This window comes from Pithys albifrons, chromosome 2 (assembly GCF_047495875.1).
Source record: "Pithys albifrons albifrons isolate INPA30051 chromosome 2, PitAlb_v1, whole genome shotgun sequence".
NCBI classification, from domain to species: domain Eukaryota; kingdom Metazoa; phylum Chordata; class Aves; order Passeriformes; family Thamnophilidae; genus Pithys; species Pithys albifrons.
In genome coordinates this window covers 13,781,676-13,802,781 of record NC_092459.1, presented here as the reverse complement: position 1 = coordinate 13,802,781, position 21,106 = coordinate 13,781,676, and the positions used below count along the sequence as shown (strand labels likewise).

Below are 21,106 nucleotides of genomic sequence, written 5' to 3'. Positions count from 1 at the left end.
TAGAAATCTTATGCCACTTGTATTTCAAGTTAAAGAAAAGGAAACAGGAAGAATGTGCTTACCTGTAAAAGGTGAAAGAAGGTTTTACAGAGAGCAGTACAAATGGCACAACTGTGTAACTTATTGCTATTTGAGTTGCCATCCACGTTATAATATCATAGCATACTTTAACAGCAGGAGATTCAATGAAATAGTGTCTGATATTGTTTCTTATCTGAAAAAAGCAGGTAATAGTAAGTTAGCTTAGGAATAAACTTCGAGAGCTCAGAGTTTGTTCCATTAACACAAAATTCACAGACTGAATTTAAATGCTATGGTCAAATATCTTTGAACTATTCAAAATGGCCATCAGCTTCAACAGGAGTCCATTCAAATCCCCTGCACTTCATCCAGCACAAGAATTTAAGCATTTATCAGTTTAAGCAGAATTTAAGTAAAAGAACCTTCCCTAAATCAAATGCAGCTTTGAACTGGTTGTGTGCATGAGGCAGACTTTCTATTCTATCACGCCATTCTGTAAATATAGAGGGTTGGAGTAAATGAAAGGCAGAATGCTTCCAATGAAAGCTTCTATATAGTAAGCCATTTTCATTATACGTGTTAATAAGATATATTTTAGGACAAGCAATATAAATCAGAATACACAAAATACCAGTTCTAATGACATATTTCAAGAGTCTTAGTAACAACTACTGTCAAGTGGGACTGTTATAAAATGACTCCATTTTCTAGGCTGAGTCTTTTTTGGTTGTAAAATTCTGTTCAAACAGAATATGAAAAGCACTTTTAAAAACCCCAAATCCAAAACCCACAGAGATGTGGGTTCAGTCTATGATCAAAAGACATCAGTATATCTTTGCTTCTCCTCCTTTGACTGAACTGTCATCCTTGCTCACACTCTTACTTGCTGAGAAGCCAAGAGGGGCTCAATTCAGCCTTTGTGAGCTTGGTGTCACAGCTGCCACCTCCCAGCCACCTGCATTGAAGCAGTTCTCTATGTAAGGCTGCACACCAAAGTGCACACTTCAGCTTCTTCAACCTTCAATTTCTTTAGAACGCCTGGTTCCAAAGAACATTCCCAAGGCTAGCTCCTGCTGATTTAATTCTCTGCATTAAAAACCTTTTCTTACCCTTCTTGTACTTCTTACCCAAATTGCCCTGTGGATACTCAGACTTTTTTAGTCAAGCTAAATCAAACAAGTAATTCTAGCCACATACTCTTCATCCTGCCTCTCCCCCTACTTTTCTCCTATGGTCACATGCACTGCCTTGTGCCTGAGTGCTGTAGAACTCAGATGAAGCTTCACAGAATTTCTTGTAGAGAAATCTTGTATTTTAGGACTTGAAGGACAACTTTTAACACAAATCTACAACTGCTCCTAGTAAACACCTGATTATGAAACGTGTAATGATTAAAGGAGGGGAAAGAAGTTGAATACGTGCTTAGCTGTGCCAGAACAAAGTGTGGATCAGAGCTGCCACACTTTGCAGTTGAAGGATAGCACAGTTAAATAAAAAATATGCTGATATACCTCTAATATTTCTTAGTAATATTAAGTACTGTTAATACAGAAACTCAAAAACTATTTCTTTTACTAGCCTATTGATTGATACATATGAAATGTGAACACAACACACCTTACTGGAGAAGCCCAGGATGAAGTGCAGTGAGCACTCCAATTTACTGGACTCACTTCACTGAGTAAACTTTTACTGTCCCAGAACCTTGCCTTTTGCACCAGGCCCTCGCTGATGAATGTCAAAAGAAGAAAGCTATAACTACTGTAAAGAGAGGAGTCAGTTCTGTCAAATAAGAACTACACTCACATCTTGTGAAGAAAAAGAAGCATCTGGTTTATTGCCGTAGTAACAACCTAAATCTGAAGTACCACCTTCCCCTAGCTATTAGAGCAACAAGCAGCACTCTGCTTCATTTCTGATTTTCCTAATTCTTTTAACAAAAAATATGGTCTGTTATGCTGCTCTGATCTGATGTATAATTTGTTCCTCTTTTCCACTGAGTAACTGATAAGCCTATCTCTGTTCTTACACAGCTTTCTCAAGCAGGACTGAGAGATTTCTTGGCAGATTTGCTGGTTCCATATGGTTTTGAATAGCAGCGGCAAAAGCTTGTTAACATGACTGCATTGCTGGCTGGCCAACTTGAAATGGTAGCTGCACTAGAGATTTTCATCTGCTGCTTGAGAGGAAGCATTCTTTAGTTACCACCTTTACACTGGCACTGGACAGAAATTCGGGAGGGGACAGGCTCTATAAAATAGAGCACTGACACCATAATGTTAAGCTACTCATCATAAGTGATTTAAAAATTATCTTAGATAACATCAACCTGTTCAGCGTGCCAGTAGTACACGACCAGTTAATATAGAGGAAGAGCTTCCACAAAAGATGTGCTACAAAGATGTTACAGGCTGTGTACAGCCTTGTTTGTTTCCACCAATCAACCCATCCTTATATCTAATGATTCCTATTGCTCTCTTAACTAAAAAAAGTAAACACCACTATCAGACAGATTGTGTATCAGCTGTACAGGACATCTTTGGACTACAGAACATGATCAATATTCTTTCACAAAACTTATTATTTAACAAGATACTTGGTTGGTACTTACAGCTCGTGCTGCTAGTGTCATTAGTACTCCTGTTAAAAATGTTAAATAATATCCTGGGTAAACCCCATGCCAGATGGCAGAAAGGATGAAGGTTTGGATCGTTGGGCTGAAGGTGGCTCGCTCATAGCACACTCTAGCAAGTAAAAAACAATTCAAGATAAGTAACACAAGATAAATCACCCCCAATCTTCCCAGTTATCCTTTATACTTTTACCAGTTGCATCTCCAATGTGTAAGTATGAATACAATTGCAGTTTTCTATTATTTAACAATATTGCCACTGTATTATGACTTACAGAACATGTTTAAAGCTCTTTGCAGCTCCCAGTTCAAGCCCTCAGTGCTAACTTGTGCTCAGTGCCACCACATGGTACTTATTCATAATGAAGTGATACACAATCATCCAAAGATAGGTGTTGGCATTAATAAGGGATCTTGAGCCATCCAAGAATGTGTTTGAAAAGCTACACTGGAAGGCACAGACAACCCCACAGACTTTTGCAATGAGTCAGACACGTGTTTTTCTTAAAATGAAAGCAGCTTATAGGAAAATGGGGAAAGTAACAACTACCTTCAATTCTGAATAATAAAGAGACTACAGTTGAAAATATGCCTGTGTGATACAACTAGGTGAGCATGATGATGAAATTGTAACAAATACTCTAGCATTGCAAGAATATCAAATAGGGACAATGCTGAACTCTGTTATTTAAAAACTGAGACTCTGAATTATTAGGCAAGGTCCTAAAGTAAAGAATTCTAGAAGAAAGAAGGGGAAAAGGAATCCAAGAAAGGTAGTTTGTAGAAGACAACATTATATGACACAATGACAAACCATCATGATGTGGAAGAATGATAGGAAACATGGTAAGGTCCTGATATGGCTTCATCAAGATTTCTTTAATGTCTTTAATGATCTGAAAACCAAAAAGCAATAGGAAATATGGAAATAGATACAAACTAACATGAAGCAAAAATAAACACCACAAGCATGCATAAACACAAATCTATAGCTAACATCCAAAAATGAGTTTTAACTAAAAAGGCCATAGACACAAATATATAAAAGGGTTTTGTAACCACACAGCAAGTAACAGAAAAAGAGAAGAGAATGCATGTCTATTATTCAAAGAATACAACGAGCTAATGATACAGAGGGCCAAAACATTCACTACTAATTTAACTATTTTCTACAACCTCCATGTATATACAAGATTACTGAGACCTACTGATGCAGTCAATGTTGAAGAACAGAAGGTAAAAAGAGAGGATCTGAATGGTGTAATATCAAAAGTGTACTATTCGAATTTAGTTTCTGCCAGTCAAATAGATGTGGTGTTTTATCTTATAAAGTCTTCAGTATGGGATATGAGCACAGCCCCCTCCTCTTGCCAAAGGGTTTGGCTCACAGTGGCCATTAAGATGAGAACATGGGGTTAAGTGGAGGGCAAGTGCTTGCATGTGTAATAGACAAAACTATCTGAGGACATTTGCCCCAAACAGATCACCTTAAAGATGAAAGCAACATTGGCCAGGCTAAATAGTAAACAGAGAAGTTCAAAGAAACATTTTTGACAAAGAATATGTCAGCCTCAGAAGTATAAAAGCATTAGGAATATTTGTGATGAGCCAGGGAGACATCTTGAAGCAAAATACTAGTCATCAAAAGCCGGTTTGACACTGCCAGAAGTTGCCCCACCAGCACCATGACCACCTCTGTCTCAGCCAAGGCAGAGCATCCCAGGTAGGGGACTGCCAGTGCAGAGTGCCATGCCAGGAAGCAGGATCTCATCCCTGCAAGCTGCAGGAGCATGAATTTGTGCATGCTTTTCTAAAGGGCATGTGACTCAGCAGGTTCACACCAAGCCAAAGCACCTACATCTCCCACAGGCAGTGCATACAAGCAGGGGCCCTTCACTCCCAGGAGGAGGTGTGCAATGGTTGAGTGGGGCTCTAGATCCAGGACTAAGCCCGTTACCTCCAAGGGTGTGCTCCCCCTGCTGTTCCCCACCACGTGGCCCCCAGGGAACCCACAAGGACTCACACAGAGACCACAGGAGAGGGATGAGAGAGAAAGTTTATTGCTCAAGGGTGAGGGTTTATATCGGTTTTGGAGGGATCCTATATCTACCAATAGAAAGCAGAGGGGATTTGGCTCTGTACCAATAGGAAAAAGGGTTAACAACCAATAGAAAGGGGTAGATAACATCCAATCAGAACACTTTTCATAACTTACTTCCAGACCTTCCTCAGGGGTGAGATAACAGTTATCTCAGAGGATTTTGGGAAGGAGAAGCAGTGACTTGGCAAAAAGAACAATAGAAACCATTTTGTATGTTTAAACAACATTAAAAACCTCAGCTTTTAAGGCATTAGAATTAGCTTGTTCATTTTCTTCACAAGTCCACTTCTGACAGGACTTTTTCCATTTCAGATATTGTAAGTCAAATGTATCCCATATGTTCTTAGATCAGGTGGCACAGTTTCCATGGAACTGTGTGTGGACATCCATGCCTTTTAAACTGCTTGGGATTAGTTAAAGAAGAGCGTTTAGGTTTATTAAACTGGAGCACCAAACACATACAAAACGTTATCTGTTCTAGTACTGCTATTAATTCTGAATGTACATTTCACTGACCAGCGGTTAATTCTGTCTCATTAATAAACTGATACATGGCTTCAATTTTTATTTGTTTTAAACTACTGAAACAGTCCTCTGAAAAGCATTCAGGAGTGAACACAATGAGCTAAAATAACTAACAAGTTTCAGCTGTATCAATGCAAGTCAGGTACAACATACTACAAAAAAATCATCAGGTTTCAATTTCAAAGCGTAAAAAGTACACTTAAACTCTTCCATGGATTTTGGCAGTAATAAATCATGTTCAAATGCTTATTTGACATTCCTAAAATGAACCAAGGAAAGATGGTCATCTCAACAGGTTCAGAAAATCTGTTCAAACACAGTTGGTCCAGGTTATCTTATCCATTATTTGCTCTAGAAAATAAGGTATTGCCCTTGGTCTGGCTCTATACTTTCATTACAGGTTTGGGAGGTAGACTGAGAAGTGTATTTTTCCACCCTGTCTTCCCTTCCTTTTTTGGGGTGGGGGGTGGGATAGACAAGATTGGCATTGTTTTCTTAGCAGATGGAGCACTAGAATCCAAAATGATCTTGACAGACATGAAGGATGTTCTGAAATCAACAAGATGAAGTCCAAAGCATAGAACACCTAATAAGAAAAGTTGAAGATACGAAACAGTACCATTCCTGTAGCATTCCTGAAAAAGCATAGCTGGGTGTGAATATGAATCCACAGTATGAAACACTGAGTATCAGCTGAGCATGAATCAACAGTACGTTGCTGCTGCAAAAAAGGCAGATATAACACTTTCTAAAACATCAGAGTGTTACCTACAGAAAATAATGGTAATTAATCCAGTCAAATTATTCAACTCTGCCTGTAATGAGCCAGGGAATGACCTTGAAGATCATAGCAGAAGTACTACATCCACTCCTAAGAAGACAGGAATGTTGGAAAGATGTCAGAATCAAGCAAACATGACCAAAGACAAATAGGATTAGATGGTTTCTTTGGAAAAGGTCATGAACAGGCTGAGGGGAAACATAACAGCTTTCCCAGTCAGGAAATATCATGATAGGTATTGTTGATATATGCTACTATGTAAATATCTGTCTTCACTTGCATGCATGTAACAATACCTCTGAGTTGCTGTATCTTACGATCTACATTAAATGTTTGCTAAACTTCTTTGTGATCTGTATCTCCATTAACTGTGTTTTTTACAAGGAGTTTGTTTTCACGCACAATCAGGGTTTAAATCCTGTGATTCTGATGATTCGCTTTTGCTTTAGACAGTATCAGAAAAGAACAGAACAAATGCTGGTGTCTGGTATTTCATGTGAGATAAATGGCTAACATTTTAGATAGATCCATAAATGGTAAAAAAGTGAGGTATTAAAAGTGGATGTTTAAAGACATGAGCTTGTCCTCCACTCTAATTGCTGTAGCATTGCAACTAACCAAATGATTAGTAATATAATATATATTCTCTACCATTAATTATAGGCCTCACATATAATCAATTAAAGTAATCTTACTTGCAACAAAACTTTCAGAAAACATCCACCCTTCTCCCTTTCACTGGGGCAGAATCAAATTAGATTATCCTCAAAGACTTAAGACTATTCTCAAGGATTCTTCTACTGTTGTTTTAAAAAATATTTATTAATGGGGATGCTCTAGTTTTTCCTCACATCTTCTTTTATTGTCCCCCTGAGCAATTGATTTGCATTTTTTTCTTTCAATACTTAACAAGGGTGTTACACTTCTTCACTAGAAAGAGCTTTTCTTCAGAATAATTCCATGTAGGAAATTTGAAAGTTCGTTGAAATACAACCTTTTCCCATTAAGTTTTAATACTGATAAGATATTTATTATATGATATGTTTCAGTACCTGCAAGCATGCAATTCTTCTTTGTTCACTGTCCTACCAATAGATTCTATTGACTATTAAGCCAATCAGAACAACCATATAAAATTCAATTTCTGTTTTCAATTGGGTCACTAAAATATTTTGGGATGCAATTATGGAAGAGGAAACACTACGAGGAAATTTGATGGAAGAAACATCCTGGTGCCAGCTCTCTTAGAAAAAGGGGTAAAGTCCTCTGAGTGATCCCGAGGTGGGAGTCTCAGTTGAACTTGGATCTGTTGATAGGAGATGAACTCACCAGACTGGAAGAAGGGAAACAACACCCATGTGCTACTCAAGAATACTTTGACTTTCTGGTTGCCACAAAGAAGCACAAACATGTAGTTCACAGGGCACTGTATGTGTTTCCCAGACAAGCAAAAAGAATGCAGCTGAGGGATATTTGCAATTTTTGTTGACAGCACGTTATGGGGTTTGATGTCTGTCATGACCTCATAATGGAAAGAGCACAGAAAGTTCTCTCACAAAACGTATGGAAGTTTCTATATTGCTGTGGGGATAAAAATAATGCAGAGCTTTCACAGGATGAGATGTACATCTTGCCTCATGCTCTCAGCACTAGCGCTGGTTTGAATCCTAAGAGAGGAAAAGAAGACACTCCCACAGATTAACAGTTTTAGGTTCCCTATGGCCAGTGAAGACAAACAGTTTCTATCATAACCTGATAGTCTATGCTACAAGTGAAGTCCTAAATTCAGAGGCTTTAATTCAAGCATTACAAGAAGAATGTCCCATGGAGCTGCTAAACAACTGATGTTTTGTGGGGTTTTAGCTTTAAACATTATATCTTCTTCAAAGAAATATTTATCTAATAAACTTCTGCAGAGAAAAGATCTTTATGAAATAAATACCTTTTAAGCCAAAGAGCTGTTTGGATATTCCAGTTATCAAGAAACATCTTGAAACTTGTGGAAAACTGTAAGTAAAACAAATTAATTAGTTCTAGAATTGTAAAGTGCTGCAAAGTTTCAACATTCTCGTGTATAAATTCTAAGCTCTCCCCCGCCAACTTTGTCATGAGCTGAGTAAGTTATTTTCTCAACTACTTACAACCACTAAATATTTTGGAAGTCAACTGACAAGTAGAAGATGTTCAAAACAGACTCTATTTTTCATCCTTTCCTAAGGGTGTGAACACGTCATTTCTGACTTAGAGCATATTGACTACCTTAAGGACCAAAATGCGTAGGAAAAGTCACTGAAATCACAAACAACCACCTCCATGGGCATGTGGGGTTTTGTGAAAGAGCCAGGAACAAACCTCTATTTGCTGGATCCTCAGATTGGATATTAGATCCCAACGTGTAACTCCATTTTTATCGTAGCCTCTAAACCCAAACCCTGCTGCATTATTAATTGCATCTGCTGCAATGAAACAAAAAAGAAACAAATTAATTATAAACTGCATGTATTACAAATTGTGCATCACCCGCCATGCTGTTTGTTCGAAATAATTATCACATCTTAACGGCTACTTCTATTTTCACTTAAATACTGAGGATAACTTGAACAAAGAGAAAACAATCCAAGCAACACACTGGGTTTCAATTCAGAAACTTATACAGAACCATAAAAATGAAAGAACTATCTGCTTCACAGTACAGATGTTCCCTCTCTCATAGCACCTACTTAAGACTTCCTTAAGCAATCTGACAGAAAACCAAAGTCACTGAGATACATCAGGACTACGAGACAGTGGTTGGTTGTAATGATTTGAGCCAGTAGCTCAACACTCAGATGGTACACTTTGGTTCTCATTATGCAGCGACAGCGATGTTTAATGCATAAAGATAAAACTGCACAATTCCCTACAAGCAGGTGCACATTCACAGTTCCCTGCACAGAGCAGGGCAAGCCCAACAAAAGAGAACAGTCATTTTCTCAGTGATGCAGAATTTGTCAAACTTCCACTAATGGCACAAGGCCACTGTTAACATGTGAAGTGTCTACAGTGCACGTCAAAGGTCAGATAGTGAAAAGAAAACAATATTTTTCCCTAGAAGAAAAAGCTGCTGCTGTCATCTGGACTATGCTGGAAAACCCAAGGGATCTCGACTGCCTGTCACGTTCAGGCATCACCTTTGCCTGAGCTTTGTTAGCTCAGACGCTACAATTTCCTCAGCAGTTCCAATTAGGACAGCCACATATGAAAAAGTGAGGGTTTTTTCCCAAGTATTTCCTCTGGTGAGCCAGGCGTTTGGTGCATGGATCCAAACATGGCCACATATCCGCCAGGCACGAATTCAACAATGTATCCACTTCCATGGATAACTGTGTGCCCATGGGGGGAAGAATGCCAGCCCTTCTCTCACTTCAGAGCAGTCCTGAGGAACTGCAATTAAGGTAGGCAAAAGGCTCTGGAGAAGCCACACAGATCTAGCCCTCGAGTTACTGGGCATGAGCCCCCTCTGTTAGCTCAGAATTCACCTGAAGCACTGCAATTAGATTATGACCTTTTAAATTACAGCCAAAATATGGGAGATATTGCACAGTTTTGATTACCATATTGAAAAGTATTTACTTCATACGATAGTGACATGTAAGAAAAATCTGTATCTTTTATAATTTCCTTTTTTCTCAATGACTTTTTCAAGATATTAATGTAGTGTATTTGGAAACTAAAAACAACAATGGACTCAAACAAACAAGCAGTTCCTTTCCTGAAGTTCAGTTTCTCCAGTTATCCACCAGTCTGGTAGAGGGCTTTGTGACTCTTCATTTAATATATTTATAATATTTTTATTTTCTTGTGAAAATTAAAAAAAAAAATCTTTGAAAGCAAAAAGTTTTGCTACCATACATCTGATGTCAGTGATGTCAACTTCAAATATTAGACAATGGTTTTATGCTCACTTAGAAACAGCTGAAGACACAAACTCTGCACTCTTTTGCCAGATAAGAATGCATAGACTACAGCTACTCATTTTATTAACTACCATTTTGGTAAGTTTTTGTTTAAAGTAATTTATTTCATTTACAATTTTTTCTGAAGTAACATACAACTCAAAAGCATAACATCCATTAAAACTGCTAAACCCCCTCACATTCCACTCCTACCACTCTAAGTTTAGATGAGACAAAGTGGAAGGAAAAAAGTAAAAAAAGCTATTTAGCAAATTAAAAGTACAGACTTGGCATCATTTATTTTCTTTGGTGTTTCACCAAGGGATTGCTAACTCTACACTGCTAGCAAGTGCATAAGGAGAAGTTTATCTGAAGTATTAAAGAAAAAAACCCCAACAAGGTTATTAATTTTTCAAATGACTCACTATTTACAGATCATGATACGGGTGCATAAGAGCACAATACTTGAAATTATTTCATTCCACAACAAGCCCCAAAATTACTATTTCCAGACAAGCTGAAAGCATTTCATTCATTGACATGGAATGAAACCAGCAGCTGTGAATGAGTCATGCTGCTCTGCTACACCAAAGCTTTCTTTATTGCATTGTTCCCACAGATTCTCTCTCAAAAGAATTATGAAACAAATATGTAAAACTGGTGAAGAGGAGGAAGCTGATGAAATCTGTTGTGTGAGCCACTTCCAAGATGTCAACTCACATAAATAAAGCATTTTTCTGTTGTATGTGTTGTTTTTTTTCAAATACCATGAAGTGAAACACAAAACATACAAATTATAATTTATTCACATGTCTTAAAACTGTGACTAAGGATGTTTTCCCACTGGTCATCCAAACTTTTAGCAAACAAAGACTAAAACTGAAGCATCACTCATCAAATTCTGAAAGTACTGCAGATGCCACCTACTATTAGCAACAGTGTGAAACATCTGAATGTCAATATATTCATTTTCCTTTATGCTTGAGTAGCATCAAGCAAATAACTGTTAACTATAAACACAGGAAGAGGTTAAAATTAACTTTGCAGATGTGCCAACAATTAAGGTATCAAAATAAAATAAAAAAAAGAAAGAAAAAGAGAACAGGGGATTGTACATCAGACTAGATTCGCTACATTTAAAAAAACCCCACAAGTTGTTGCTCATTAAAACACTACCACTCTCCAAAACTCCTTAGGTTTTGCTCAGACTTGTAAAGGAGACTACGATCTAGTTTGCAACACTGTCGCAACAGTGTGTAACATTTCTCAGAGAGACAGACACTATTCAATATACTTTGCCAATACCTCAGAATACTTAAATGCATTCAGGTTTTCCTAAGGCCTCAAGAGGGCACTGCCACTTTTTAATACATGTTTAAGTGTGCAGCATCTCAAATGAAACTCAACAGATGCCCCTTCACTTATTACTGTATTTTTAAATATATACTTACCTAAAGTCCATGCAAAATAATACTTTGGTCTGGCAGCCATAAGAGACACATACAGGTAGAAAAACCTTACAGGCCATGATGCTGTAGCTCTGAAGTCATCATCAATGTTGTATTCCACAGGCAAAGTTTTTGTAATAGTCATGTGGAAGAGGAGGGACAATCCACAGATCAAGAGTTTCTGTGCCACAGCTATCTGAAAATTTAAGACAGGAAATTTTGTAAGCTTCACATTACAGTTTTAGTTTACATTAAAATTCTACAGAAAATAAACTTGAGAAGAAAATACTCAATCTATTTTCCTTTGAAGCAACAGAACAAGAAGATAACCAGAATCCTTTTTCTGTCCATGCTGCTTCCAGTATACCTGCCCAAACTTTCAAAGATAACATCCTGCTTCACTGAGAGTTCAGCTTCACACATCTAGTTCCAAAACAAAGGGTAATTCTGTTCCATGATACAGAATGGAGCATTAAACATCCAACTGCAAATACAAACAGTATCAAAGATTCATTCACCCAGTCATACAGATGTAAGAGGTGGTACAACCTGATAAAAAAATCAGACTTGGAAAAGCTGAGGCTATTTTTCAATACTGCATATAGTTCATGTGGCTCATCTCAGAACGTATTTTAGAGAGGATCAGAAATCACAGCTATTTAAAAACACATCTGGAAAATTCAGGAGGCAACTACTATCAATGGCTAAAGTTGGTGTTTAATAATTTGTTTCTACTTGCTTTCTAATAAAGTTATTTTTAATACTTTTTAAATACTTTAATCTATTACAAAAGTTCAAAATGAAGGGCATTAATTTTCTAAAAGTGTCCCTTTGTTATTCTAGAACTATTATTCCACCTCTCTCTTTGCTAGAGCAGAGGGAAAGTTCAGTTGGCTTAAGTTTCTCAGGAATTTCAATAGAAAATAATGCTCATAAAATCAGTTATTATTAACAGTAATGAATCTTTAATTCTGATATGCAGTATCTGATAAATACAAAAGTTTGATATTTATAAATACCAGAAGGCATCACCCAAAGTTCTGAATACAGTTGCAAGGATTCAACTTCAAAGTCTAAGCCATGATTAAAAGTCATGTGCAATTTCACACGAGAAACAGTATTTACAAGATGGTAACATTAGCACTCAAAATATAAGCATGAATATATAAAAGAGATGTTTTCCATCTAAAGATTACTATAAAGTCTAAACAAATGTTTTGGAAATTTGTAAGTACTGTTATATCTGTTTAGAGACCTGTTTTGTGCCACTGCCACTATTTACCAATTTTTCTATTAGTAAATAGAGACCTTTATTCTGCCTATTCAACCCAAAATATGTTTAGTACCTCTCTGAAGCTTCTTAACTAAATTGTGGAGATGTAAACTCTTCTTTTATGGTTTGCTGTCAACAAAATTTACCTTAAGAAAAAATAATGAACTCATACAGGACCCTGCCATAAATGAAACTTTTTTTTTTTTGTAATTATACTACTTCACTGAATAATTATAAATCCCAACATGCCAATACCACTTACAGGCATTAGTACCAGGGATATTAGTGTCCTTAGAAAACTGTGATGGAGATAAATATTCTGCCTCTACAAAGTCTGGGAGCTGCAATTTTGGGACTTAAGCAGAGTTTTGGGTTTAAGCAGAGTTTCTGAAGGACAAGCCAAACACAGACTTGCCCTGCAAAGCACCAGTCCTGCCCTGCCTTCACTCCTTGGCTGCAGGTTTGGCTCTTGGTCCTTACAGTGAGTTGGATTAGAGAAACAAACCAGATGAAAACCTAGATTTTTGGCATTTTGTTGGGTTTTTTATTTGGTTGTTGTTGGGGGTTTCATGGGGATGGGTGTTGTGTTGTGTGGTGGTTTTTGGTCAGGTTTTTTTAATAAGTTAGATTTAGACTACATCACATTATCTGAACAAGACTACAACACTGGACACTGACCAACATAACCCTACAGTTCAATTACCTACAGAAATGCATTTGGTAAAACACTAATTCACTTCCTACTATTTAATTAACCAGGTTATTAGTAAAAGCTTCTTTGCCAAGGCATAAATGGGCAATCACTGGGTTGCACAGTCACAGTCGGGTTGGTCAGTTTTTACAAAGATGAAGTAACTCAAAGTTTAATTTAATTTACTCTTTATTTTTACCAAAATAACTGTTCTGTTCAGGAATTAAAAGACCATAAGCTGAAGGATAATTCTGACCTGACATGAATTAGCATACACAAATTATTTTACAATAAAAAGGTAGAAAGATCTGGCTCATTTAGTTGTGATGAACAACTGGGCATACCTGTATAAAAGTATCAAATAAGATCAACATTGGGAAGGGAAAAAGGTATTTAAGCTAGAAAACAGTACCAGACCAAAATTAAATGTGCATAAATTAGGTGGGAATATAATTAGGTTGAAAGCTAGATACCTAATTGGAGAAAGGAGTTGAGGAACAGCTTTTCAATTGAAGAAATAAAGGCAAAACACTCACAGACTTCAGGAATTTTAGAAATATATTACTGAATAAACACGTATAATACATAAAAATAAATATAAAAAAGTAGAGAAGAATATTTAAAAATTTTATGTGAATGAACTTGTTCTTGGCTCATAAAGAATCAATAGGAAGCTCAATATAATATTGAACTATATTAAAGAACATGACTTTGGGGAGGTTGGGACTTCAGATAAAAATTAGAGGCAATTAAGCAAGAACTTATAACCTGTAGGAAGAGGCTGCATAATAAGCAAAAAAGCAGATATCTGCTGACAGGAATCTTGTATTTTAAGGGTAGCCATAATAAAAAGAAACTTACAAAGACAGATATTAATTTCTGAGAGTTGACACCACTTTGAGCACCAACAACTGATAGCTTGCAAAAAGGCACAATAGGAGGGATATAAGAAGTAAGTTTTAATATGGTGACTTGATTCATTTAACATGCAATGAACACAGCAAAAATACTAAACCAAGGTAACACCATGCAGTCAACACACATTACTGAGGAGGAGGCTGGCATAAGCTACTTTGGTTATTATATTTAACAGAAAATGAAACTTATTGTAACTCAACTCAAGGATTTTTTTTTTATTTACTACATAAACATTTGCTGATCCCCATTACTTTTTTTTAATTACCTAACAATTTATTCTTCTTGAAATGACATGAGAATCAAGGAGCAAATTTCAAGTATTAACATAAAGTTAATGGTATTTAAACATTCTTCTAGAACAGCTAATTAATATTTTATTTGATACAGCAAATGCAGTGAAATGATATCATTCATATTTCTCCAAAAGCACACAATACTCACTGGTGTTATAAAATGCAGCCAAATTTCTCTAACACCAGTTTGGAGATAAAGTATCAAGAGCATAAACAGCTTCTCTTTATGTCAAAAGCTAATGCAGCATAAATTGCAAAAAGTTTCAAGCATCTTAAGAGCAATTCTTTTAAAGGAAAACTGCTTACCTGAAAGAAGAAGCCATCACAGGTTTACATTTATTTCTATTGACCTTGTCCAGATTACTAGCAAGATTATGTGATAAAAAGCCAGGAATTCCTACCAGGCAATCAGTAGGTGCAATCAGAATGTACTGATATGGGCAGATTTAGTTTACCTCCATTTATTTGCAGTAATTTTACTACCTAACATTTTTCTGCAAAAATAGGATTTTAGTACACAAGATTTTACTGAGCCAAAACACCATTTAGAAACAGAAGTGTCTGCAACGTTGTCAATACAACACATCAATGCAGAGTATGGACCATGTGGTGCCAATCTACACAAGGAGTTCTCCCTGTGTCTTTCACCCTTCCTAACTCCTTGCTCCACAGCACACCTGTGTGAGCTCATGTGCTTTGTCAGCTTGTGGAGCAGTTGGAAGTGTTGTCATCCTCCAGCCACTGGTTTACCTTGCTGTGCTGCAAGTTACTCCAACCACCAAGATGGGTAGAGTGGAACACATAGAGAGTCCTCATCCACTTTCGAAGGACAGAAGTGGTTGAAGATGCCACAACCAATGGGGAAGCACTCCCTGTTGGCCCAGGTGTGGGGCCACAATCTCTATGTGGCAGGAGGACATGGGCAGCTCCCTGTGGGGATGCCTTCAGCTGCTCCAGCAACAGCTGGAGAACATGGGGAACTGTTGCTGGAATTAGCAACAGCCATCTATCTCAAGTGTTCCAGCCGACCCTCTGATAATTCTGCTTCTTATGTGTGTTAATAATTATCCTAGGCAATGCAAATGTAAATGTCCAACACACTTCAATTTAAGAGAATATGAAAAGAGTGAAAAAACAATATTCAATACCCTGAGCATTAAACTAATTGGATTGAATTTTAAAAGTAACAAGCTTTGTGAGCTTTTGATTTTCATTCAGGTCATACAATCTATTTTGTAAGGCATGATCAACTGAACTATCTTTATGCATTTGGTCTCTTCTCCAATAACAGAACAAAGAGAAAAAAATAATTTTGTGGCTTAGAGTACTATTCATACTACTATTCATACTGTCATGGCTAGTGCATCTTTTACTACGCCTTCAATCTCTCTCTCCATGATTGAAAGCATGAAAAATGAATCTATTTCTAAGATTGTTTTTCCATTTGTTACATATGACTCTTTCCTACTTGTTGCAAATAAACATTAAAAAAATATATAATTAGAGAACATTCATGAAACCTTGCTGGAACTTTCAAGTCTCATCAGCTTTCGAATGACAAACTGTGCACTTTGTGCTTACCAGGACTCTTTTTGTTTTCTTAAGCACAGTATATGCTTTGAAGGAAACATGCATGAACTGCTTTAGTTTAAAGATGGCTTTTTACCATATAAGCTTGTTAGGAAGCTCCAATTTAATCTGCTTTTATCCACAAGATCCAGACTGGAAGCCATGGAGAAAACCTGCCTTAAAAAAATAAGCATATAACTTTTTGAACAGGGAATATATTCTGTTGATGAATGAACTCCAGACAGAGCTCAGAAGTTATGCCTGTAAATGAAGAGAGCAAAACAAGCTTTTCATGCAATGGTTACGTAAGCATCAGCACTGCAAGAGGCACACATCTTACATTTGGGGAAGGATCCGTTTGCTCATATTTTGTATCTTCCTTCCCATTTGCTTCAGACTGTTGCAGTTGGTATGATCTGCCTTCAATGAAAGTAATATAGTCTTTGTAAGAGCATAACGGGCCTGCCAGGATACCCATGAAATTACAGTTGTAACTTAAATACTCCAGTAGACTTGGCATGCGTCTGTAATTCAAAGACAAGCAACTTGTGAGATGGGATGTGTAGTTCTACAGAATTTCCACAGTAGGAAAAGTCACACTCCATGTTATTGTGCACTCTGACTGCAGTAAAAACCACATGGACAAAAAGCACTTTGTGTGTCTTTCGTAATCACACCTTGAAACATTCTACACATAGAATTTCTTTCCAATCCATACTGAGTGTTTTCAGACAGAGCTCCTGAACTCTAATGACTCTCTCCTTGCCCATCAGAGGTGTTTGACTGAAGCTGGGCCTGGAGAAGGAAAGGGAGGGCTGTTCCTCTAAGTGTTTGTTCAACTGTATTAAGTGCTCTATTTTCCCCTCAACAATTGAATCAATAAACAAAGGCTTGTGTTAACTGGCAATAATTTCAATTAAAGCAAATGTCTCAAGTCAAGACTCTCTTGGCCAAGACAACACAGTATTTTCAAGCCTCCTGAATAAAGAAAGGAGAAAAGGTAAGTTAAATACAGAAAAATAGAATTAAACAAGCATGTGCCTTCACCAGCTACTTCCTATGTGTACTAACTGCTAACTAGCCTCCTGTCTGATACAACATTAATTTGCATACACTGCATAGAACTTAGAATGCTTTTCCTAAATAAGTACAAAACCTACTTCTAGTGATATTTTTCAGAACAGATGTACAAATTAAGCTACAAATATAAAATGCATGGATCTGTTTTACGTGAGCTTGTAAACTCTCTGTCTTGAATGTGAACTGTAGAAATTGCACAGAGCATTAATAAAGCACATGAGACACCCACCCCTAAAGCAGAAATGTCTGAAAGCCCACCTTACAGCCAAACACCTCTGTGATGGAGTCAAGTCTTCATTTTTCCGAAACATTCCTAGGGAAGAGGACAGGAAAAACAAGATATAAAGAAAAGCTAAGCCCCAACACATTAGTTAGCCATTTCTTTACTCAGTAGAGCAAGCCTCATGCTGCAATGTAATTTCTTAACCCCTCCAGTAACTTCAGAGGTATTATGTCACATAACATTTTTGCTGGAGTTGAATCAAACAATTCTTACTGTTGACAGAATTACAAACTCTCATATCTTCAGTTATATCCAGCAGTGCCTAAACTTAAAATCACATGGATTTCAGGAAAGCATTAGGACAACCTGCAGTAAGTGTTGACAAAAGCGATTCTCCTACATTGCTTATGACTTCAAAGTCTGCAGGTTTTGAAACTCTTTATTCCCAGTCCTGGAAACTGGAGAAGCCCCAGAATCCTTTCAAGATTGCAGTAACCCAGGAGCATTAGATTAGTCATCATTACAATTTTGATGTGTAGAATGAACACCATCCAAGACAGATTTCAGCAATTCTAAACTTAAGGCAGACCTCAAGACAGCTTGTTCCTGCAAGTAAAGATTGTGGCCAAGGCCCACTGAAACAGGCACAGCAGCAAGGGGTGCTACCGTCTTTTTCCTAAGCACTAACTAGAAGCCTTAACCTCTGCTGGCAGAAGGGGGCAGGCCATGTCTGAGTTCAGCAGCAAGACTGAATTTACCTTCTTGCCATATGAGGCTCTTTCTGAAATGCTGATGACCTACCCCTGAAAAACAGTCTTCAAAATCTGTACTCCCATAAAATAGAACAGTAAAAAATAAGACTTTCAACATGCTAATGTATTATGAAATACACTAATTCAGAGATACAAAGAACTCCCTCCTTCAGACAGGGGCGGATTATACCAGCCCTCACTGCTTGCCAAAATGACCCCCTCCGCTCCTCCTGCTGCCTCTCCAGTGGCTGACATTCCCACATGCAGCCATTTCCTGCTGTTCCCATTTGGAATTTTTCTTTGCCATTACAAGCACTAAAAACTTTATTTTTATGCATGTGGCTTCCTTCACTTAAACTACCTTCTCCCACCGCAGTGCTTAAACCCAATAGCAGCTTCTAACCAAGTTTGTGAAAGAGTAGAGGTAATACAGATATGAAATCCCAACGTGCTTAAAGACAATAGTTATTTATACAGAAGATCATCCTCCTCTCATGGAAGGGTTGCCGTCAATCCCATCCCTTGATTCCAATAAATCCACAGAGGGGAGCCCTTATACTTGGTCCAAGCATAAGGAAAGTTTCAACTGAAGACAATTTTTTTAGATATTGAAATCCGTCAGGCTTGTGACAAAAAAAAAAAAAGATTCAGGAGCTGGGGGAAGTAAAACCTACTTTAATTCTATGATTCATGGAAACACTTTTTATCTAAAGAGAAGGTAACTCAGTGTGACTCCAGTGTGACCATGACCTATACACACAACTTCAAAACTGCAATTCTAGCTTTGGACAGAGCAAAGCATACAGAGGGATTAGCAACTTGCCATCTCCTCTCTTTCAGTATGACCTGGAAAAATGTCTTCCTTGGTCCTGATCCTTCAGAGTGGAAAGTCACCCCCATTCATAGTCAATCAAGGCAAGAAACTGAAGAACAAAGTATCACCCCCTAATGTCATGCACACACCTTCTCATCTTCATAATTACATTTTCACATCCCTGGAGCTACAGCAAAGATTTCTATACTGATAAAGGTACTTAATAAAAAATGTGGAAGAAGCATTTTGAAAGACTGTGCAACACTTAAGGCCATAAAGATTACAGTTCACAGGTAGTGAATCTCTGAATTTAACACAAATTTAAACAGAAATTTAACACAAAGACTCCTATAGCTAGATGCTGATCCCACAACATGGCTAATGTAGAGAAGTCTCCCAAACAGAGCTTTCAGTGTCTCACAGCCTACACAATGCAAATTGACTGGAGCAGGAGCCTCCTTTGCCATTATACTCCATATGACCATTTTACTCTTTTGTCAAAAAGAGGAACAGATCACCAAGTGTGTCCAAATGAACTTGCATAAAGCCAGATTAGCCACTAAATAAAGGTAATTAGTGAAATGAAAGATTTCACATCATTGATGTGGTATAAAAAAGAAGGAAAAAAAATCTCAAACGTGAAAGAGAGGATTGTAACCACTGAAATACGATCTGTGGTTATGGAGGGGTGAGGAGGAAAAAACTGGCTTATTTAAAAAAGGTTCCAGTTATATACATACATAAATAAGAACCCAGTTGTTAAAGGTTCAAACACAGGAAGGTGGTGTTGGGAGGAGTCCTTCAGAAAACTTTTCTCACCCTACAAACACAAAGGTTTGGGCGTTGAAGTGCCAGGACTGAGGATAAAAGAGTGGCTGATGACTCCAGATTTCAACTGAATGGTGGGGTGGAGGGGAGAAACAGAACTCCAGCACCTGGGCAGGGTGGGAGAGGTTTTTTCCCTGTGTGCTGGCTTGACTTTCGGTTTTGGGCAGCTGCAGGAAAAGAGCCACAGTTTGCTAAGCTGGTGAGGGTTCTTTTCCGGCTCTACTCCTGGTCTTCCCCCCTCTTCCTCTGAGTTTCAGAGAGAGAGAGAGAGGAGGGTCACAGCTGCTTCAGGACACACTGCAGACCTTTTCTTCATGGGGACTGACTTGGACTGCAAGGAGATTCCTGGGAATTATCATCACTCCTCAACTCCCAGCTTTTCCTCCTTTTTGAACTAAGGACAAGGAGAGAGTCTGCTCTTCCCCCACAAAAAAGGTTTCATCCTTCACCACAGGAGTTGTTCACCCCCTTGTCTCTGCCTTGCTGGGAAAAGACTGAGAATTCACCTTGCAGCCCGCTGAGGTGTGACACTGACCATAAACAGAACTGTACCAGGAGGAACCTACAGGTTTTTTGCGGGAGGGTTGTGCTTTTTTTTTGGTGCTGGGGGAGTAGTTTGCTCTGGTCTGTTTATAGTTATATGTATATCTCCATCTATCTATCTATCTATCTATCTATCTATCTATCTATCTATCTATCTATCGTAGTTAAGAACAGTTATCCTTCTTATATCCATTTTCTAATTAAAGTTCCTTTTTTTAAATTTAATAAGGTGTGACATGGTTACTGAGGAGGAATCCTCTCCTCTGGTTTTGGTAAACATTTTGGTTTCCCTCAAACTAAGACATAGGTTAAGGCCCGAATACCCTGGTAAGCAATGCACTTGCTGTCTCAAACATACTACATTCAAGTAAGCCTCACTAATTTTTCAATTCCCTATCTCACTAAGATTTCCCTCCAGCCAGCAGATTCTTTGAGGTCAGTTTACCCTATTGGCTTTTTTTTCAATGCCTTCTCAGTGCCTTGAAGGCCCATTTATCATCTTGGCACAGCACACAAGAACAAGGAAACCATTATCTCTGTCATACTCTTGAAAGCTTTCAGGAAGCTATTCATAATAACTTTTAAATCATACAAAAACTATATGTAAGAGATGCTCTTACATTGATGTTTATCCAATATGAGATGAATTAATATATATAGACTCAAGATTTCCCAGGCA

At 37.7% G+C, this 21,106-nt stretch overlaps 1 protein-coding gene across 3 annotated transcripts in view; it reads right to left on the bottom strand.

Moving 5' to 3' along the window:
- Positions 1-21,106, bottom strand: part of MBOAT2 (membrane bound glycerophospholipid O-acyltransferase 2) — a 108,662-nt gene that overhangs the window by 7,177 nt on the left and 80,379 nt on the right. For all 3 annotated transcript variants that reach the window (XM_071548372.1, XM_071548373.1, XM_071548374.1), the window contains 7 exons: positions 17,526-17,580; positions 16,528-16,711; positions 11,447-11,639; positions 8,413-8,516; positions 8,003-8,067; positions 2,633-2,765; positions 63-214 (listed from right to left, as the gene is read on the bottom strand). In XM_071548372.1, the coding sequence (XP_071404473.1) occupies positions 63-214; positions 2,633-2,765; positions 8,003-8,067; positions 8,413-8,516; positions 11,447-11,639; positions 16,528-16,711; positions 17,526-17,580 (886 nt within the window). The remainder of the gene's footprint in view (positions 1-62; positions 215-2,632; positions 2,766-8,002; positions 8,068-8,412; positions 8,517-11,446; positions 11,640-16,527; positions 16,712-17,525; positions 17,581-21,106) is intronic.